Genomic DNA, 23,586 nt, shown 5'->3' on the forward strand with positions numbered 1-23,586 from the left:
GCGGCTTTTGATTAATCAGAGACAAAGAAAACTCTTGGTTTGTGTTATCCCAAACAAACAAACACAAGTCTTAGAAAATATGCAAGTTAGACACCAGCTCACAGCATTTATGTGCTTCTTTCCCTTGGACATCTCTCTGGGGTGATAAGGAGCTGAAAAAGGGGTGATCACCTCGTTGAGCTCAGAACCAATATTCAATGTAGCCATATGATACAAGAAACAACCTTTGCATCTCTTCTCTGGCAAGAGAGTAATAAGAAAATAAATGATTTAAAAAGAGGTTTAGAGGAAAAGGAGGAAGAGCTAGTTGGGACCTGGATCAATCAAAAGTTAATTTTTACAAAGAAAACCTGACTATATATCAATGCATACTGAGAACTAAAAATGCAAAAGAAAATTGTCTTTCTAAAAAGGCATTAAGAGCACTAGAAAATGTGCAGTTCTGAAGCTATTTTCTAGGAATACAGTTCCCAGAATAGTGAAGATAATTAAAAACAGGATTTGTTTTATTTTAATCTTCATTATTGTCCTATTTAACAACTTTAACAGAAAAATGAGAACAGTACTGGTAAAAAATTTTTTTTTAGTAGGAGAAACAAAATTTTAAAATGCTATGATGTTATTATGTTATTTTTTTTTTATTTTTTATTGCATTTTAGGTTTTGGGGTACATGTGATGAACATGCAAGATTGTTGCATAGGTACACACCTGGCAGTGTGCTTTGCTGCCTTCCGTCCCCTCACCTGTATCTGTCATTGATGTTATTATGTTATTAAGTTGTATGAGACAGGGCATGTTATCTCGATGTTCAATATATTTACTTGTTACATCATTCTTACAGGTTTTTATAATTTTGTGATGGTTCTGCATTTTAGCGTTATAAATAACTTTTAAAAAGCCATCTCATAAAGCATCAGTTTGATTACAAGTAATTCAGTCTGTAAAACACAACAACCTGCATTTCGGGACTGTAGAAAGCAATTTTTAAAAACCTCAAAACTTCAAGAAGCACTTAGCTAAAGAAAAATAGCTATGATGTGGCTTACATAGAAAAACTGACTTCCATGGCTGAGACTTTTAGTTGCCCCTCAATCTATTCAACCTATCTCCTTTCTCTGTCTTCTTTAGATGCAATTGCTTTGGTCCTTGGCTGGACACCTTTTCCTCCAGCTCAAAGGCTATATCTCTCTGGCTCTCTTGTTGCAGCTACTTGTGGCTGTATGATTAGCTTTTGGTCAATGAGATCTAAGTAGAAATGTATTGGTAATGTCTAAGGAGCCTCAAATAGAAAGGGCTAATCCTTTTTCCCTCTTTTGCTAGTTTTGGAAGGTTGGTAAAATGGCTAGAGCTCAGGCAGCCATTCTAGACTCAAGAAGAGCATTTCATGCTCAAGGAACAGCAGGTACCCATTCTCTAAGGTGGCAATGGGACTTTCCATCCAAAGACAAAGCCCGTAACCGCCTCAGAGAGGGCTGGAGAGAGCACTATGAAGTGGTATCAATGAGGTGGGCAGTATACTACATGAGTAAGTACACTAAGGTTGGCAGTACAGTAAGTTACAGGAAACCTAGTCTCTGATGACTGTGCAGATGCCATACCAGTCCTGGACTGCCTGTCTCCCACATGACTTCTACATGAAAGAGAAATAAGTTTCTATCTTGTTTAATCCACAGTTAACGTTTTTAAACCCTGAAAAATAATGTCATAAAGTAACTTGCTTTGGATGATCCATGCTAGGGAGCTTAAGTGATAACTTTGAACAAAACAGCTCAACACCACTGACGATGTATTTACCTTACTATATGATGGAATGTAAGAATTATGTCCAGTTATGAGCTTTATTGAAACAGATGGCACAACAACTTTCATACATTCTTTTATGAGTGTTTCTGGCCTGTCATTCAAACAAAAGGTGTGGTGGTTCCCGAACTGGAATGCTGGGCCTGGAGGGATTAATTAACTACATTAGTGATATGATTTTCCTAAACTGTGCTGTTACCTATTTTATCCAACATAGTAAATTACTTTTTATATGAGGAATTTCCCGGTTAAAATCATCTTTATTCATCTATCAGCTTTTAATTACCTCGATAGCATGTGGTGATGTATTGATCTTAAGACCAACCCTTGTTGATGAGGTGGGGCAGTGTTATAATACAATGGAGTTTCATCCGAGATGACTGTGCTTAGCCAAGTAGTCCGGAGGGAACAAGTATGCAAAATTCTGTCAGATGTTCTTCAGTAAGCCAATGACTGTGATTCCACCCGGTAAAACCTACCATTGGTCACGGTCCTCATTCCTCAGCAGTTAACGAGACAGGCAGAGACCTTCTTGTATATAATCCCGCCCTGGCAGAGGGCAGACCACCCCTCTGCCAACCTTGCCGACCCCACCTCATAGTGCTTTCTCCAGCCCTCTCTGCTGGAGTCACAGGCCTTGTCTTTGGATGGAAAGTCCCATTGCTGCCTTAGAGAAGGGGCACCTGCTGTTTCTTGAGTGTGAAATGCTCTTCTTCGTATGATGCAAGTATTCCTGTATCATGTGAGTTTCAGCTTAACTGTCCCAACTTCAAAAAGACCTTCCTAGAACACCCATTATAATCCTGTCCCTTATCATATCTGTTCTGTGTTCTTTCTATCACTTATTACTTTGCCCAATTTATCTTTACTTATTCCTCATTTAGTTATTTGTTAACTGGTTTGGTTCCTGTTTCTCCTTCCTATTCCCTGGCCCTCTCAATGAGGCAATGGGGATCCTGCCTAATTAACCTAGTATCTAGGAACAGTGCCTGGCACCAATTAAGTCCTCAACACAACACATACTTACAGAATAAATGAATGCAACAATGAATTGACTCTAGAGCTGAATAGTTAAAGCTGTGCCATACCAGCAGCAGGCTTCCTTCAGCTTTCATCCCTTGCTCACCACTGTAGCACATGGGTGCACCATGGCCTCTCTCTGGTTTATGACATCAATACCCCACCATTAAGCAAAGGGATCCTTAAAGACAAGGACAATTCCATCCTTGCATCCTCCAGTGCCTAACACAGGCCCTGGTGCACATTAGACACTCAATCTACACTTGCCGTATATCGCAGGCAAAGGTGCTGTGGTTAGAAAACACAATGCTCGTTCTTGTAATGGCTCTAAAGAGAGCTCTCACTGTAAAGTGTGTGCAGATGTCCTGATTCATGATGACATTTGTCATATCCATGTCTCCCTTTCCCTCTTGGCATTTCCATATATACTTCTCTTCACAAAATGGGCTTGAAAGTGGCTCTTGGCCAGCTGCCTTCGAACTGTGAAGGTCCGCCTGTCTCGTTTACTGCTGGGGGCATGAGCACCATGACCAATGGCAGGTTTAACCGGATGGGCTCACAGTCATTGGCTCATTGAAGAACATCTGAGAGAATTCTGCATACTTGTTCCCTCCGGACTACTTGGCTAAACAGTCATCTCAGATGAAACTCCATCATATCATAACACCGCCCCACCTTATCAACAAGGGTTGGTCTTAAGACCAATAAATTACCACATGCTATGGAGGTAATTAAAAGCTGACAGAAGAATAAAGATGATTTTAACCAGGAAATTCCTCATATGAAAAGTAATTTATTATGTTGGCTGAAATAGGCAACAGCACAATTTAGGAAAATCATATCACTAACATAGTTTATTAATACCTTTCCTACAGGGGTGACACCAAAGGGTTCAACAAAGATTTTTATTGTTTTTCAGAAAGCCTTTACAAACCTCAATCAAGAGATCTGAAATTCTGTAAAACACATGCTTGTTCCTTAACTTCAATTTCCTTCAGTAGTTTTATAGATCCCTTAGGCCAGGGAGAGAAGAAACAGATGGTGCTTGGGAGGACTTTACAGTGCCTGTCTGCAATGCCACAATAAATTTAAAAGTTTTGCTGATACTAAGCTTCTGTTATTAATCCTGATATGAAATGATCCTTGCTGTAGCTTGGTTTTTTTATTTTTTAATCTGGTTTATTAATCATTGGCTAAACTATTTTCTCCTAGAAATTCAAAAAATATCCAGTAACATCATTTAGACAAGTTGGAAAAGCAGGCCAGCATATGTTTATATAACATAGCACTTTTCCCCAGGGCCTACCTTGCCCCATAAATTGTTGTACTGGTGTGAAAAAATACAAGTCGGGTCTGAAAAAAAAAGTCTCCTCTTAAATCACAACCATATTTGTGAGAGGAGAGGAAGACAGCGACATATTTAAAGTCACAGCCAAGTTCGGCACACTAGTTTCTCTTTATTTTCCTTTCCCAAATGGTTTCTTATTGTTGTATTTTCCAATTGTCTACCTTACCCCCACTGCCCCAACCCTTGATATCATAATTCCTTTTAAAGAGTTAAATATTTCAGTAATTTATGGTTCTGGGACACTTGTTAATCATTATCATTTGAATCATTACTATGGGTAGAGATGTAGAATTACTGTAGGGAAACAACGTGCAGAACTCCAGGAAGGAATGTTTTCCAAATTGGAACACCCTGCCCACCAACTGAGAACAAACAACTCTTGGCTGGGGATTCTGTAACTGAAGTCTGCACTAAACTCTGAGATATTTGGGGATATCTGGTCACTACAGGCATGCAGAATGAGTAGAAGCAAAAGGGAAAAAGCCATCTGATGCTATGAAAAGAACTCCTCGCAGAGACAAAGGCAGCTAAGGACGGCTGAAGATGGAAATCTTGTACGCACATGATGACTGGTCAGTTCATCCACCAGATGCAACTAAGTATTTCGATGGGTGGCACTGATGCTAGAAGGGCATTAAACCTTTAAAGTTGATAAGTCTGGGAGAAAAGCCACAGGGAAGGGGAAAGAAAAGATGAGAGAAGGAATGGAAAAGGAGCAGACAGGAGTGTGCATGGTGCATCAGAGGACAGACTCAGGCTGGTTTCATACTGTAGTTCAGACAGACTGAAGCTGTTTGACCTTCAGAAAGTGGTTTAACCACTTTGTGCCTGTGAAATGTCTAAAAGGATGTACCTTACAGTGTGGCTGTGAACATTAACTGAGTGACCACATGAAAAGTGCGTCTAATAGTGACTGGCCCTTCATAAATGGGGCCCTAGCATAGCTGGGTGGCAACCATTCATTTTCTAATGATGTAGGATGACTGGGCTTTCTATTTAATGAAATATGTCCATATTTTATACCTCATTGTATTTATGGTCTGCCTCCTTGCACTAGAAAAGTGAGCCATGGGAGGGCATAAGTTTCTGTGTGTTTCATTCAGGACTGAATGTTTATTAAAAAAAACAACTATTTAGTTGTTTTTAAAATTTTTAATGAAATGGATATTTATGCTAATATTGTTGTTAAGAAGAGGCAAGAGGCTAGGATATGAAGTGAGATGAAATTCTCTAAATAGGTCGAGGGAGTCAGGTGGGTGTTGAAAAGGGGAAGAGACAGGAGCACTTTCACATCTGGTTAGCTTAAGGAAATTGTTCAGGGTCCTGGAGAAAGCCGGGAAATAGCAGATGGATTGAATGCAAGGAGGATGGCTACAAGACAAAAAGAGTTATCACCTGAGTGTAAGGAACAGCCAGAGACCCAAAAAGAAGGTATTGAATTCCTCAGGATGTTAGCAGAAACCAATGGGACTTGAAAAGAATCACTTGGGTTAAAGTCTCTGGGTCACTAGCTATTTCTTTGCTTACTACACAGATTTGAAACATGAGTTTAACAAAAACAAGGAATGTCTAGCATCAAACACAGTGCCTGAAGAACTTAGTAGGACACTATAAATTTGGCTTCCTTTCCTCTCCAACTTAGGGAGCAAGGATTTTCCTTCAACACGATGAGAGAAATGGCTCTGTCTCTGCTGCAAAGATGACCCAAGAATATAAATTGGAAATTACTATAAAGTCCTGATTTACATGTGAATCTGCATCAAGCTGAATATAGAAGCATGAGACCTGTACCTGTAAGTTGCCGAATTTGTATAATTTGCACCCTGAGATTCTGTTAACTAGAGCAAAATAGTCTGTGTCCTTTTAAGATCTTTCTCTAAAGCGGACACAGTAAAGAGAGGCATAAAAGAGAATCTCAATCTTAGGAATTGGAAGGTAAGCTCAGAGGCACAGAATGTAGTGCTGATTAAGTATCACAGTGGCTGGGAGCTCATCTGCCTGACCTGGGAAGTGTTAGTTAAATGAGACCAGCATCCTGTTCTGCTGCTGAAAATCTTCATAGGTTGGAAATCACAAGATGTTGGAAAGATGTACTTATTTGAGCTGAAAGCTGCTTCTCTATAACTCCATTTCACTATTTTTCATTTGTTTGTCTAAAACACATAAGCAAGCAAAAAATGTTATTTGCCAATTACTTAACACTCGTTTATGGGGCATTAGGGGCCCCAGACCATCAGGTCTGAGTGAGTAAGGAAAGAAATGAAGACACAGTGGATGCTCGAGAAAGAGTTGAGGCATTCTGAAACAGTTATTGCGGCACTGATGTGAAAGAAGGGCTAAGGAAGAACAAGACCACTGCAACGTTTATAGAGAGGAAAAGGCAGAGAGAAGAAACATGGAGGAGGTAGTGCTGTCAGGAAAACAGAATACAGAGATTTCTTTTCCTTTACAAATCCCTGAAATACCTGCGAGGACTGAGAGTCCCTTCAGACTTCTAATTTTCAGAGCAAATACCACGAATTCCTCTTAGCAGCTAATATCAGAGAAGGAGCACAGAGCAGCGTTTAAAGTAGCAGACCTGGGGATCAGAAATCGAAGTTGAAACCTTATCTCTGCCACTATGAGTGGGACGTCGGACAAGGTTCTGAACTTCTCTGTGCCTCAATTTCCACAACTGTAAAGGGGTGAGTATGGCAACTCATTTGTTTTGAGGATCATGTGAGTTACCAACAAGCACACTCTCCTGATGTTCATGGCAAACACAACAGAGTCTGCCCTGACTTCTCTGTCTCCTCGCATCCAACCTGTCCACCAATCCTATTGGCTCCCCATTCAAACTATATTCAGAATCCAACCACTATTCACCACTGCTGCCCTCCTGGCCCCACACACCATGATCTCTCACCTGCTTTATTGGAATAACCTCCTAAGCAGCTTGCAATACAAGAGTCAGAGTCCTACTGTGAAAACAGAAATCAGGTCCTGACAATTCCCTCTCAAGCTCCTCCAGGGTTCTTTTGATCTGACCATGAGTAAAAGTCACAAGTCTGTATAGGAAACAAACTGAAAATATGGCTCTTGGTTCCCCTTGACTGCTGTACTTTTCTCTAGGCACTTAAATATGTCCATATTTCATTACTCATTGTATTTATGGTTTGCCCCCTTGCACTAGAAAAGTGAGCTATGGGAGGGCATGGGTTTCTGTTTCTTTCAGGACTGAATCCTGGTGCCTAGAACAGCGCTACACACACAGGAACCTCAATAGCTGTTGGATTGACTGAATGAATATATATATACGTAAAGTCCTTACAGAACTGTCTGGGCTAAAGTCAGCATTCAATATTCATAAGGAATTACTGGTGTTACTCTTCCCAGATCTTGTTTGCCTTTTTATAGAGCTCCTCTATTCAGTCAATGCCCCTTTAGAACGACACAGTACTTCACTCTCCAAAACACCTCCTGAACCAGCACAGAGCAGAACAGGACTGCTATTCTCTGTCTGCTCCACTTCAACGAGGTACCATCCTGGAGACCCTTATTAAGCTTTTGGGCAACCAAAACATACTTACATACAAAATTAGTTAACTGTTTAGTGTGGAAGAAACTGCTGCCAAATCAACACAGGAAAGGACTGGGATCCCGGGGATATGGTCTTTGGATTAGATACTTATGACCCTGTTAGTGGTAGTGACAGAAATTACCTACACTCTGCATCAGGAATCTGCAGAACAGCCTCAAGTTCTGGCGGTTGCTCTGGGCCGTGTTTCATTACGTGGATATCATAAAACATGTCAAGGCAGCAGATGCTAATATTTAACTTATGTTGGCATTACTTATAATAATATATTACTCTATGCAATAGATGATATATGTAATGTACAATATATGAAAGTTAACAGTTGAATAAACTTTAATTAAGACAGTTGGCCAATTATGTGTATACCTATAGATATAAATAAGGGCACATACATGAATTTCACATTTATATATGTATATAAATATGTATATATATTTGGCTATATTCTTAAGGATTTTAAGATTAGAAAAAGGTAGACCTAAGAGTAGTCACTTCTTCCTGAAATTAACTATGTTGTAATGTAACATAATTAGTGACTCTATACCTATAATAAAAATGTGAAACACTGAATACAGCTACAGCATTTTTTGGAACTTATTAGCCTAGTGCCCAATAGCAGTAAATGGAGATTATTTGCTCTTCAGAATGTGAGTGGCATTCTCACTATATCCTTATATTGGCATTGTTGTGAGGCTCATTTTCACACACACACACACACACAGACACACCCACCCACCCACACACCCACCCACCCACCCCCACACACACACACACACACACACACACAGCCTATCACATCCACATCCACACTCACACCAAAATGCTTTGGGAGCACTAAAGTACTATGTAAATTTAAAGTATTCTTTTATTTCAATAAATAAAACAGACTTACATTTTGGACATGCTAGTAAAGCCTACCCTACAGCTGAATTAATCCATTTTCATATTTTCAATGGAACACCAGCTATTTAAATGCTGTATTCAAAGTAGCAGTAGTAATAACAAGAAAAGAACCTCTGTTAGCACTTCCCACTGTATATGAAGTGAACAGAAATTTGATGGAGTACTGACATTCATTTCACGTTGAATTAAACACAGCATCACCATGAGTCTCAAGAGACGATATTAAGTTTTGTGTTTGGGTAATACTGGGAATTCTATAGGCAAGGGTAGAATTATATTTGGTTGGCAAAAAGCCAGTCAAACTTCACACTTGTCCTAGAAGTAGGTGGTCAAAACCTCAGTTCTTGTCATCAAACCTATTGGCAATACTTGCTTAAACCATCTGGATCTCAAATCTTCTGTGTTATTCATTTTGAAAATAAAATAAACATTAAAGAAATGAGATAAAGGAAGGCAAAGACTTACGTCTACTGAAAAAGATATCAAGTTAAAATCAACCTAAGGGAAAAGCAAGTCCAATGAGACAGAGCACATCAAATAAAAACAAAGAATAGAATTGAATTTTCCAAATATCATCCTCAGATACACACACATGCACACACTTTTTTTTTTCCCCTTCAGTTCTATTCCTTTATTTCAAGAAAAGGACTCAGAAACCAAGGTAAAGAGGATATCCACTCACAGCTTTCTCCATGTTCTGCTTAGAATACATGCTGTTAAATTTCTAGTTTTCACAGTATATGTTTCAAAAGAAGCCCTCACTTTTTGTAGAAGGAAGTACATACTGCTTAATACGTCTGGTTTTGCTGTAATAGTATATGATGCCTCTCTCTAATAAATTTAACCACAAAATTTTAAAAATGTGTCTGCATTCTGCTAATTTATAAAAAGCAGGATGCTGTCAGATAAAATTTCATGAAAATGATCTATAAACCAGACTGTCAAAAGTGAAAGGAACTCAGGCAGTACTTACGGGCAACAAATACATGAAAACCACTGGAAAGGGTTCCTGTGACTGTGGTAAAACAATGTACTGTCATGGAGCTCACATTACCTTGATTTGCAAGTTACAGTGAGGTCACAGGAAATCCCAAAATGTTTTCCACATTTTCTTTTATACATTTTATGTCAAATTTCCTGCAATTGAAATCATAAACCCTCCTACTGCTGGAGTCTCTTCAGAAGGAAAGGAGATCTTTTGACACTCCCCCATGAACACCTAATAACTCAATTCCTACCAGTGTAACAAGAAACTGAAAGACAGAATTGAAAATGGACTATGATAAGGCTGAAATGTCAGATGCCCTAATTCTTTCAAAATGAAAACCAAACTGATGTCATTAGGACAACCTAAAAAGTGCATTTAATCTAGTGACAGCAGACTTTCCTCTAGAATAAGAGATAACAGAAGAAATGATAGACTGTCCCAAGACAGAAACTCGCCATTTCCCCAAATCTTTTATCAAAATGTATTTGTGGCCTTATGGTGTAATTTAAAAATAGCATCTTCTATATGGATATTCTCAAAGAGATTCAAGCTCCCGACAACCATATTTTATTGTCCTGGCTATGTTTATGAAAGGATAAGTCAGATTTAAGTAAAATGTTCAAGTTTAAAAAATATTCTCTCAAGATTAATCACTCAAAACCATGGAATTTACGAACAGCTTTTAAATGGTCAAATACTATTTTAATGTAAACCAACAAGATGGAAAATTATGCTGATTAAGGTTCACTAAAATACCAGTTTTCAAGGTTTTGTTGGATGGTGAGTTATTAGCACACATTACCTCTCCCGACATATCAGGGGCCATCGGAACGGCAGGCCACAGAGATGAGTAGATTCCAAAAAACACCACCCAGAGTGCAATGCTCCCCCATATCGCTATGTGGCTGAACTGTAGAGCAAGGAAATCTGAGTTAAAAAAGTTTTATGTAGACCAATTGCACAAATACTAATACCCTCTCAAATTCCCTTATTAACTTTTTATTATATCCATAAAATATTATCTGTAGGAATTTCTACATAATTGTGTGTTTTTTAATTGGATCTTTAAGTGCTAACCTCTTCCACAACAGTTGCGATGTTTGTGGTACTGGAATTTAGAACTGTCCCTCCTCTAGCTTCTTTGGTAGTTTTCCCCTCTTACTCTTACCTTTTTTATCCCTGACCATTTGGAAGCCTGCTTTACTCTTGGCCTGTATGCCGTCACCAAAAGACGTCAGACCCTTGTGAGAATATTATATGCAGGCTGATGGCTGTTAAATCCAAATGCCTCGTGCCAATCTTTCCCAGGGACATCAAACTTTAATTTCTTTTTGTTTCCTGGGTCTCTACTGGATGGGGGTATACTGCAAAACTATCGTATCTAAAATGGAAGAAGACTGGGTATTTATAAATATCTGAGGACAAATCTTTAATTAGTATTTTCAGTTTTCAGAATCACTTCCCAGTGGGTTTTCTGCAGAACACCAGTCCCGTGACACCGCTAAGAAAAGAACTGTAGTCTTTTTTTTTTTTTTTTTTGAGACGGAGTTTCGCTCTTGTTACCCAGGCTGGAGTGCAATGGCGCGATCTCGGCTCACCGCAACCTCCGCCTCCTGGGCTCAGGCAATTCTCCTGCCTCAGCCTCCTGAGTAGCTGGGATTACAGGCACGTGCCACCATGCCCAGCTAATTTTTTTGTATTTTTAGTAGAGACGGGGTTTCACCATGTTGACCAGGATGGTCTCGATCTCTCGACCTTGTGATCCACCCGCCTCGGCCTCCCAAAGTGCTGGGATTACAGGCTTGAGCCACCGCGCCCAGCGAACCGTAGTCTTTAAGTTTAAAGTCTCGCCACTTCCTGGGATACTCATAATATACGACAAAACATTAAAGGCTCTGAGAAGTCTTGTGGTAATGCACTTGCTTAAGTTTGTTTAACTCAGTATTTCCCAACTAAAACCTCCAGTTCTCCTTTCCCTATCCCTGACACCCCACAATTAAAAACCTGTGGACTGGCCAGACGCAGTGGCTCACACCTGTAATCCCAAAGCTTTGGGAGGCCAAGGAGGGTGGATCACGAGGTCAATAGATTGAGACCATCTTGGCCAACATGGTGAAACCCCATTTCTACTAAAAATACAAAAATTAGCTGGGCGTGGTGGCACATGCCAGTAGTCCCAGCTACTCAGGAGGCTGAGGCAGGAGAATCGCTTGAACCCATGAGGCGGAGACTGTGGTCAGTCGAGATCACAGCACTGCACTACAGCTTGGTGACAGAGTGAGACTCCGTCTCAATGCAACAACAACAACAACAACAACAACAACAACAACTCTAGGAGGCTAAGGCGGGCAGATGACGAGGTCAATATATTGAGACCATCCTGGCCAACATAGTGAAGCCCTGTCTCTACTAAAAATACAAAAAAATTAGCAGGGTGTGGTGGTATGTGCCTATAGTCCCAGCTACAAGGGAGGGAGGCTGAGGCAGGAGAATTGCTTGAAACTGGAAAATGGAAGTTGCAGTGAGCCGGGATTGTGTCACTGCACTCCAGCCCGGCGAAAGAGTGAGACTCTGTCTCAAAAATAAACAAAAGTAAACAACAAAAATCCTGTGGACTAGGACATATCAACCTGGAACATATCGAGTTAGAGTGACGAACACCAAAACTGGAGATAACGCATAAGTAAATGTGACATTTCTTGGTTGCGGTTAGATATTTTCTTACCCATGTCCAATATGATGTTTCCAATCCAGCTTTCAAACACACAGTTATCACCACAAACTAAAACAGAAGGGGAAAATGTTATTTTATCTCATAAACATGATAGCTCATCAAATGACTCAAAGAGTTATAAAGAACAGACACCTCTAAACGTAACCATGGGACTAGCAGACTGCTGCTTGCTTTGTATGTCCAACTACCAACAGGTGAATGAGCTGGGCAGCCAACGGGACTGTGACAGGTCAGAGGTGCCCACAGCAGCATCGTACTTCCGGCTTCCTTGCCTCTCCCTCACCTGCACAGCCTGACCCTTCATCCACAAGCTCCTTTGAATGTGTTTGCCTATTTTTTCTGTACAATTCATGAACATCGACAGCACATGCCTGGAGTTAATTTGAGTTTTCAAGCTTGCTTTACTTTTATTTTAAATCACCTTTCATACTAAAAGTCCAACTTTCTGAATTTCAAAGACTAATTTTAATAAATAAAATAACCAGATATTTAGAAATCTAAATGCTTCCTCAGGAACTTTACTTAAAACCTCGCTGAGTAGGATACGAGACTGTTGTTTCTCTGAGATATATGCACCCATCTCTGGGACTTATGCTAGTCATTCTGTGAAAGAAAACTGGGGTTGGATTAACTGCTCTGTGTTTTCCATAGTAGAATACAATTATGAAGTGCACTTGCCGTGGAGTCAGACTACCTGTGCCCAAGACTTTAGCACTTAGCTACTGTGGTTAATAAACAAAGCAAGTTACGTCGCCTCTGTGTCTCAACTCCTATATGTGTAAACTGAGACTGATAAAGCTTACCAATCTTATAGAGTTTTTTTTTTTCTTTTTGAGAGTAAAACTCTGTAAAATACTCAGAACAGTGATTAACATGGAATATTACTTATTTATACTAATACAATCTTAAATATTGTTAGTAGTCAAGGAACCTCTAGGCAGTTTTGATCATTGTGGTGATAGAAGTGATGTTTGCTAGCACTTGATCAATAAATGCTTTAAATGCCCAGTCCTACTTTAAGGCACAGTAAGGGTTTGCATACAGCATGTGCTTAGACACTTCCCAGTGGGGTTATAAAGTTAGGTTATAGTAAGAACAATTGAGCTTTCTCAGCAGGACAGCTAATGGTAATTTAGAATATTTTTAGAAATAAAACTTATTAAAATGTAAAAATTAATTTATGTGATCCAAAAATTCTAAAATAAGAGATTCAGGCTGAGTGCGGTAGCTCACATCTCACATCTGTAATCCCAGCACTTTGGGAGGCCAAGGTGGGCAGATCACCTGAGGTCAGGAGTTCGAGACCAGCCTGGGCAACATGGTAAAACCTTGTGTCTATTAAAAATACAAAACTTAGCCAGGCGTGGTGCTGCATGTCTGTAATCCCAGCTACTCAGGAGGCTGAGGCAGGAGTATCATGTGAACTTGGAGGCAGAGGCTGCAATGACCTGACACTGCACCACTGCACTCCAGCCTGGGTGACAAGAGTGAAAAATCCCTCTCAAAAAAAAAGAAGAGGAGATACATTTATTAAAGAAAAATACTCCTGAGATCTGGGTACTTTACAGTGTCCCCAGGAGACATCTGTGATGTATACTCTGCTCTGCTTTCGCATTCATACTGTATGAGAACGAGCCCCTGGAAACATTTTTGCTTTTCTTTTACTACTTTGGTTGGTGAGTTGATGCCAATAGAAAGAAGATCCCCCCGCCCCACCAGATCTGTTAAAACCTCAATCCTTCTGCTACTTAATAGTACTGACTTTCTATTTTTTAGTTATTTTATTTCATTATTTTACAAAAATGAAATAAGTCCCAGTCATAAGCGCTGGGTCTTATTTCAGTTTTAAAGGAAACTGTAAACAACTCTTAAATCCAGAAACACACATCTTACATTTAAATTTAAAAATAAAATAAGCACAGATGAAAGGCTTTAATTTTATATGCAAACAAGACACACATCCCACACTCACAGTGTACACAAAGTTTCCCAGCAGCAGATAATCCGAGGTTTTCCCATTTCCAAATGCAGTACCTGTGCGAAAAGGAGAGAGGCCTATTAGAAAGGAAAATGAGATTCTTTCAGAATCTTTTCAAAGATAAACACATTCAGAAAGTTTGAACCAAGGAAGGGAAACCAAGGGACACACAATGGAGCCAGAAATAAGATTAATTAAAAAAAAAAAACAAAACTCAAACACTAAGAAAGTGCTAATAAAGCTGCTATAAAGATAGGCCACAAAAGCCAACATTGAAGAAGGAAACCTGACTTGTTAACAAATGTTCAGAGTCCACCAGATTAAAAACAAACAAACAAATGGTTCAAACAAAGCAGTAAAGGGCATTCTGGACAGTAATAAAGAACTCAACAATATGGATGAGAGTCATAGGTGATCTTCTTGCTATCTCTCAATAAAGTTGTTGGCATTGGGCCAAAAGGGATTCATAAAAGCAACTCACAGAGGGCCAGGGAACACTGGTGTGATTTCAGACATGTGGTTCTTTGAGGGTCTGGCTGAAGGTAGGGGAATACTTTAAAGTATTTTGCTATTCTAGCAATGACTAACAAATGTGGCTTTCTATTTATGTATGTTTTTAGACAGTCTTACTCTGTCACCCAGGTTGGAGTACAGTGGTGCGATCTTGGCTCACTGCAACCCCCACCTCCTAGGTTCAAGTAATTATTGTGCCTCAGCCTCTGGAGTAGCTGGGATTATAGGTGTGCGTGTTCCCAGGCCTGGCTAATTTTGTTGTTTTTAGTAGAGATGGGGTTTCTCCACATTGGCCAGGCTGGTCTCAAACTCCTGACCTCAAGTGATCTGCTGGCCTTGGCCTCCCAAAGTGCTGGGATTACAGGAACAGGAGTCAGCCACCTTACCTGGCCGCCTTCCAACGTGGCTTTAGATGAAGGCAAGTGGTGCTGATGTACAAAAATTTCTAGTACTGATAAAATCAAGTGAAAATAAATAATAGCTTAATATCAATCCCACTGAAAAATTTAAAATCCATGGTATGTGTAATGCAATAATATATGAATATATTCAATATTTATTCAGAGTCTAATATACAGGGGCAAAATTTATTAGAATAAAGTATGGGATGAAACCCAGAGTGGTACTGGTGGGCTCTGGAGACACTGAAGCTTAGTTCTATCACTATTAACAGTTGTGTTATCCTGGGTTATTTATAATCAAACCCTATGGAACTCAGTTTAGCTAAAAGGAGTGAAGCTATATACCCTGAGGGGTTTTGAAGTTATAATGAAGTTTTATATGTAAAGCACCAAGCAGTACCAGGTGGAAGGCATGTTTAGCATTTGAATAATTTGTGTAAGTCACTCATTCTTATACTTCCTGGTCTATGGATCCCTTTACACCAAAAAATTATTGAGGGCCTCAAAAAGCTTTTTTGTGGTTTATGTCTATCAATATTTACCAAATTAGAAATTAAAACAGAAAATTAAAAATTATGTACTGATTTATTATAAAAACAAAACCCAATACATAGTAACATAAATGACAGGTTTTCTGAAAAGTAACTATTTTCCAAAGCAAACAAAAAAAATAAGTGAGAAAACTGGTATTATTTTACATTTTTTACAGTCTCTTCTGGCTTAAGAGAAAACAGCCGGATTCTCATGTTGTTTTGGTTGAAATATAAAAGGGAAATCCAGCTGCACAGAGATACAGAGTTATAAAGCAGAAGAATATTTTAATAATATTTTCCAATAATTGTGGATAGTCTTTGGTACTACATCAAAACTCAACAAGCAGTTTCTTCTTCATTTTTCTTTTTTCTTTTTTTTTTTTTGAGATGGAGTCTCACTCTGTCACCCAGGCTGGAGTGCAGTGGTGTGTCCTCAGCTTACTGCAACCTCTGCCTCCCAGGTTCAAGCAATTCTCCTGCCTCAGCCTCCTGAGTAGTTGGGGTTACAGGAGCACCTCACCATGTCCAGCTAATTTTTGTACTTTTAGTAGAGACAGAGTTTCACCATGTTGGCCAGGCTGATCTCAAACTCCTGACCTCAAGTGATCCACCAGCCTCAGCCTCCCAAAGTGCTGGGATTACAGGCACGAGCTACTACTCCTGGCCAACAAGTAGTTTCTCGAAGAGGTAGAGGTAGTTTCTTAAAGGTTGGTTGCCAGTGTGGAATCTGAAACTGTATCAATGAACTTTCTGTAATTTATTGCATTAAAATCCATTGGTCTACTTTGCACTGTTTTTGTTTTGTTTCATTTTTGAGATGGATTCTTGTTCTGTTGTCCAGGCTGGAGTGCACTGGCACAATCTTGACTCACTGCAACATCTGCTTCCTGGGTTCAAAAGATTTTCCTGCCTCAGCCTCCTGAGTAGCTGGGACTACAGGCATATGCCACCATACTCAGCTAAATTTTTGTATTTTTAGTAGAGACGGAGTTTTGCCATGTTGGCCAGGCTGCTCTCGAACTCCTGACCGCATGTGATCCACTCGCCTTGGCCTCTGAAAGTGCTGGGATTACAGGCGTGAGCCACTGTGCTCAGCCTACTTTGCATTTTGAATGGATCTTTTACCCATGCATGATTCTGCAACCTCTAGTTCAATCCGGAAGGCACCATTCCTTGAGACAATCACTGCACTTTGGTATGCAGAAGTGCTTTATATATATGTTAATACTTCTCATTTTGTTACACAGATTATGATGAAGATACTTCAAGTTTTAATAAACGCATTAGTTTTATGGTGTCTTCATGCACATTCTTAAGTGAAACCTGGTGCATGACTGTGGAGAATATAATGACTAGTTTGCACAGTGGTACTACTGTTTGTGCATGACAAAAAGGTCTGGGGTATTCCTAGGGTCTACAGACTACTCTTTCAGAACTGCTGAGGCAAAGGAATAAATAAATACGTGGCTATATATTACATAGCATGTGTGAAGTTCCTCAGTATCCTCATCCTTTCAGAAACCAAAAAACAAAAGAACCCTTACCCCCTAAACTCTCCTTATTTAAAAATGAAAACAAGGCCAAACAACTACAAAACCCTCAACCTCAATATGATAAAACAGTTTATGCTAAATATTAATACATCCCTTGAAAAAAGAAAGCAAGTGGGCTGGGCGCAGTGGCTCAAGTCTGTAATCCCAGCACTTTGGGAGGCCGAGGCGGGTGGATCACGAGGTCAAGAGATTGAGACCATCCTGGTCAACATGGTGAAACCCCGTCTCTACTAAAAATACAAAAAATTAGCTGGGCGTGGTGGTGCGTGCCTGTAATTTGAGCTACTCGGGAGGCTGAGGTAGGAGAATTGCCTGAACCCAGGAGGCAGAGGTTGTGGTGAGCCGAGATCGCGCCATTGCACTCCAGCCTGGGTAACAAGAGCGAAATTCCGTCTGAAAAAAAAAAAAAAAAGAAAGCAAGTGTAACCTAGTCTTGGCTAGTTTTGATCTCTACAAGCAGCACTCCCGTGAAACTGCCTTTACTGAAGCTGGATGGCTATGTGGCTTTCCAGAGAAACACAATGATGGATCTAGGAACTGCTTCTCTGGAATATGAAGCCACTTGGGAATTCCTTTCAAATCTCATCATTATTAAGGTATCTCGGGTACTATCTGGTTTAAGCAACTTTTGATATTCAATTTCTTTTTTTCTAATTTAGAAGGTTGAAACAGCAGTTCAGTTAGATGGGCATGCTTTATCTTTTAAATCTATATGGATTTTGTATTTTGAAAATAAATTTTACCTGGAGAGCTTGTCTAAGGTCAGGATATCTTGAATTTTACCCTGGACTTCCATATCTTGTTGCTCCAAAAAATGGAAACAATCTAAAGGTCCATCAACCGATGAACAGATTAAAAAATGTGGTATATCTATATGATGGAATATTATTCAGCCATAAAGAGAAAGGAAGTATTGATTCCAGTTGCAACATGGATGAACCAAGGTTACATAATAATTCCATTTATACAAAATGTCTACAATAGGCAAATCCACAGAGATGAAAAAAATACAGGTAGTTGCCAGGGCCTGGTGGGGAAGGTGTGGAGAAACAGGGAGGGATTGCCAATGGGTATGGGGTTTCTCTATTGGGTGATATCAATGTTCTGGCATTACATTGTGGTGACATTTGTACAATTCTGTGAATATATTTAAAAAAACACTGAATTATACACTTTAAAAGAGTTAACTTTTATGGTATGTGAATTATATCTCTAAACCAACCAAGCAAGCAAACTGAGTCACTATGATTCTCCTGGTCTCTTGGGTCAATATTCTACACTTTTATTAAATATTCTTACCATGCTCATGCCATGGCCTAGACATTGAAAAGTATTTAGTATTGTAATTTACTGAACAATTAATAAAGAAAGAAGGTTAAAATCTTAGCTAGAACATGAAACCACTGGCTTCTTTGTAATACTCACCTTGCTTATGCCACATGACCTTGGTAATTCATTCACAATTCACTGAGTGCCCACTACAAGTTACACAGTTTTCTAAGCACTGTGAATACAACTAAGCTACTAATTACGTACCCTTCTGAAGCTTCAATTCTAAAAGAGAGAAAGACCATACCAAAGAAACAAACATACCAAAACTTGACTGACAAGTACTATGAAGACATACAAGCTGACAAAGAAACAGAGCCTAGGAACAGTGGGAGCAGGTGGCGGTGGCTCTTTTGGACAGGATGATCTGGGAAGGCTTCTTGAGCACAGACCTGAGGCATATGGCGAGAGAGCCAACTTGAATATCTGTAAATAGGGAACAGTTTAAGGTGGAGGATTTTGTTCTAAGTATGCTAAGTCTTTACGGACTTCTGAGGAGGCAGGTACCTGGCCTGATTTATGTTTTGCAGGGATCACTCTGGCTACCTATGGAGAAGAGATCAGTAGTGGTCAGCAGCAGGCAGCACTCTCTTCTATTGGCAACCACTAACTGATAGACAGTAGGTATGGCCTGTACTTATAAAGGACTGACAAGTCCTTGGGTGCACTAGGTGTTGTGTTTCTGATTATAGTAGTTTTGAAGCAGGCACCCTGAATAGTTGGTGTCTTCCCCAGGATCTCAAGGCAAAGTCTGTTCCAAGACACAGCAGCACCAGCTTAAGAATCACAGGCATCTCTTTTCTAAAGTAGCTATTTAAGCACCTTTATGTGTATAGGAAATGCACCATGATCCTCTCTCTCCAAACTGAGAGAATAAAATCACTCCCCTGAACAGAGTAAAAGCTAACACTCCAAGATGAACATAAAAACATATTAAAAACCTCATCCAAAACATTGGCTCAAGTATACTTGAAAATACTAGCATGTCTGATTAGGTTCAGTATAAAGAGCTTGATACAAGCCGCATAGGTATAATAAATAGGCTACATAAAATATTAGCACTTATTGTCCTCAAACTATACATCAACAGAGGAGGGGAAAAGCCCTAAAATTTAACTCTCTGCAAGTGTGCAAAACATGAGAAGTAAAGAAGAAAGACTTTGCATATATTAAATCACTTTGCTCCCAAAGAATAATAAAAATCTTTAAAGTGTGTACAATTTTTGGATGCATGGATTTTAGGTTAAGAGAAATACCATACAATGAAACTGCTATACTTTTTAACATACATTGACAATAAGTTATTTTTCTAAAAAAGTAAAAAGTCATCTCTTTGCATTCATATCCCTTCTACTTACCATACTGAAGGGCTTTTAGTGGAAACCAAAACAGAATAACTGAGTGGAAGAGGCCATTTAAACAATGAACCCAGAAAACCTGAGGGAAAACAAAAATCCATGAGAACCATTTGCGATAAACTAGCTCTGTGAACTCTGACCTTTCTTTTTATCTATGAGCTAGATGCACAAAACGTGTTTCTGTTGGGCCACCGCTGTGAATTAATAGAACTGACAGACACTTTCTGCCTCTTAGACTTTCATGGGTCATTTATTTATTTTTGTTTCTCAAAATGTTTTTTCAGCTTCACTTGAAATTTTTTCTACTTCTCAAAAACCAAATTTAATTTCTGCCTGAAAAAGAAAATTTAAAATTAAAAAATGCAGATTCTAAAATTCCTTAAGTGGGACCATTTTCATAATTCCAGAAGAATAGACTTTTAAAAAAAAATTACAATTTGGGGAAATCCCTTTCTCTTCCCCATGTACAACTGTAAACTTTCCAATGCTGAAGATATAATGCTTTCTCTTATCAAGAGACATAAAGATACTCTATACTATACTCTGCAGGATATCAAGATATATACTTGTTATAGCCAGTATAACATTTAAATTATATAATCATACAAATAAAGGACTGTGACTATAACTGAGTTTACGGAAGGTTTTCACAATTTTTAAACACCTGGTAATACCAAGTTTTACATCATTATAACATCATATAATAGTTACCACTTTTTATGTCTATTGTATTTTAAGAACAAGAGAGCAAGTATCGCTGGTACTTTCTTTGTAACATGGATGTGAAAGATTAAGTTATAGAAAAACTGTTTAGAATTCTTGTGGCCCTGCTGAACAGTTGTAGTTTTGGCGTTTAAAAGTGCTTCTTGCAAACAAAACTTATGCTAAATAAAATTGGCATGTATTAATAGTTTTAAGCTGTTCAAACAACAGAAATTAAGTTGCCTGCCTCCCAAAATTTTCCACTGTGAGCTCAATCTCTTTTGTTAGTTCTCCCAGCCACACTGGATTGTATGATCCAATTTACGCTCCAATACATTACACATTTGAACTTGTGTTACTCATTAACCTTTGTCTCTTCTCCTCACTATGTCATTACCACAAGTTTTTATTTGACAGAAAGCACAGGTGGGTGCAAGAAAAATTAGTTCTAGTTTTCCATTTTCCTGACTGATACTTATTGTCACATGCTAATCCTTTAACCCCTGTCACGACCTCAGAACCTCCGACCCTTTTTACCATAACAAACGTAAGCATCATCATTCAGGCAACAATGCTGCCGCACTTGGAACCCCCAGCAACCACTGTGTATACAACTATGCATTTTGTAGCCATTTGTCCCTGAATTTTCAAACACTTACATGAGATTGAATCAAAGACTTTTCACTGAAATCATTAGAAAAATCCATAAACTCTATAAAACAGGGTTGGCAACTCGTGTATATAAACTATAAATATTCAAATGGATATAAAATTGTATAACCCATTTGGGTTGATCTGAAGACTTTTCTGAATGCCTGGGCTCGACAATGAAAGACTTTTTTCAACAATAAAAGACATGACTGTTGAAATCATAGGAATGATGCTCCCACATTAAAACAACATACCACCTGCTATACTCTTTTCCTGGCCAGAAAACTGTGTCCAAGTTGCCATGTACAGAAGAATGTGCCTTTGCAGGAATGATTTTGAGTAATCTGAGAGGATCAATTTATGTTTTTAAGCAAGAATGACATGGCCAAATTTGTGGCTGGAGGTTAACTTCAGAGACAGTACCCTGGAGCCCACACTACGGTAGACGAGACCTCTGGCTAAGGTTGGTTGGTGAGAATTATTGCTAGTATACCAGTAGGCCTGGAACTTCCCCAGCTGCTCTCAGATCACCTTTTCAGGGAAACCAGAGGCCACAGGCCATTGTACCTGCCCCGATTGTGGCTTGCCATCATTTGCGAATGCCCACCATAGGTAATGAAAAACATTATAGCAATGTCATGAAATTTAGTGAAAACTGGGTGTCATAAATAAATTTAAAAATCTAAAAGTAAAACATTTAAAAAATAAAAGCATAGATATTGCATATTATAAATAGTATTTGTCTTAAAAGAGTCCAATAAAAATACTTTTCAGAACCAATGGCATAAGCTAAAAAAAAATCCTTCAGTTGTTCTGTTCTGAGTTAACCAAATTCTTTTATTTAAAACAGTGCCATCAGGCTGTATGCATATGTATAGCTGGATACATAGGCATGATGTGTTCAAGAAGATCACGTCTCAGAAGAAACAATAACGTTTTGCCCATAAACCTAGCACTATCATTTATTGTGTGAGGTTGGAGGCACTGAAACACCTGTTTCACTTTATTCTCTTGGCATGTGGAAAATGCCACTGGAAAGCTTTATGAATTTCTAGCTAAAATATCCTACATTAACTGTCCTAAATTCAAGACACTGAGTTAAGATTACATGTAATTATCAGTAACATGCTAATAAAGATGCACTATGTTAAACAGAAACAATTCTGCGAAGGTGTATTTTATTTGTCGCTTTCATAACACTAAAAAATATACAAATGTTAGTTTCAGAATGACACCTACCTTGATTGTTGCAATATAAAATTTTTTCCTCTTTACTCACATTAAACAGGAACTTAAATTATTAACAATACCAGTGGAAACACTTTAGAATATATACTTGCAGGAAAGTAAACTATACTGAAATGAGATTTGTGTGTGTGTGTGTGTGTGTGTGTGTGATAAATGCTATTGGATTATACCCAGAACATGATTTTAGATAAACTATTGGATAGTTTATCTTGTATTTTTAATTTTATGTGGCTTGGAAATACTGAGTACTATTTCTCAGAGACTGTAATTTTAATGCCTGACACAATCAATCTAAAATTCTAACGAGGACAAAGTTATTTCACAACATGGAAAACCAGTTAAGGAGCAATTAAATATCTCTCACCCCTTTACACACATAGAGCCAGTCCTTACCAGTCCTTGGTGACTAGCCCCTGTGAGGAGTGAGCATGTCCCACAACAATGCAAAGACAGAAGGCCAGAGAACCAAAACGACAATGATTTTATAGGTCAGACCAGCTTTATTGCTGCCTTGCAAACCCAAGTGAATGTGGTTACATTTTAATTGTATAACACAAAAAAACCCCCCAAATTCAACCAACTAACAAAAAAACCTTCTCTGCCTGGATCAGAACTTTAAGAAATAGGAATGGCAATAGTTGGTGCCCTGGAGTCTGAGGCTAGTGTATCCTTGGCCTTGGAAAACCACATACCCCATGTAATGAGGGCAGTAAAAACAGACCCCCCAAACATGTCCCAGCCAGGTACTGCATCCTACCTTGGTGTTGAAGTCCAGGGCATTCTGAGACGTTTTGTATAATTCAGGGTACTTCAACATATTCTCTTTTCTGCATGATCGCTCAAATATTCCAAGAGTTAAAGGAGGCATCGCTGTAAACATCTAAAGCACACAAACTGGTCATTATGTCAAGCAGCCAAATGCAGGGTGAACCTTTATCTCCAAGTATTC

General features: G+C 38.9%; 1 protein-coding gene across 10 annotated transcripts in view; it reads right to left on the minus strand.

The window, feature by feature from the left end:
• Positions 1–23,586, minus strand: part of ATP8A1 (ATPase phospholipid transporting 8A1) — a 249,992-nt gene that overhangs the window by 25,665 nt on the left and 200,741 nt on the right. For all 10 annotated transcript variants that reach the window (XM_074396074.1, XM_074396072.1, XM_003940967.3 and 7 more), the window contains 5 exons: positions 23,395–23,517; positions 20,037–20,115; positions 14,344–14,405; positions 12,363–12,419; positions 10,440–10,547 (listed from right to left, as the gene is read on the minus strand). In XM_074396074.1, the coding sequence (XP_074252175.1) occupies positions 10,440–10,547; positions 12,363–12,419; positions 14,344–14,405; positions 20,037–20,115; positions 23,395–23,517 (429 nt within the window). The remainder of the gene's footprint in view (positions 1–10,439; positions 10,548–12,362; positions 12,420–14,343; positions 14,406–20,036; positions 20,116–23,394; positions 23,518–23,586) is intronic.

This window comes from Saimiri boliviensis, chromosome 3 (genome assembly GCF_048565385.1).
Source record: "Saimiri boliviensis isolate mSaiBol1 chromosome 3, mSaiBol1.pri, whole genome shotgun sequence".
Lineage (NCBI taxonomy): Eukaryota > Metazoa > Chordata > Mammalia > Primates > Cebidae > Saimiri > Saimiri boliviensis.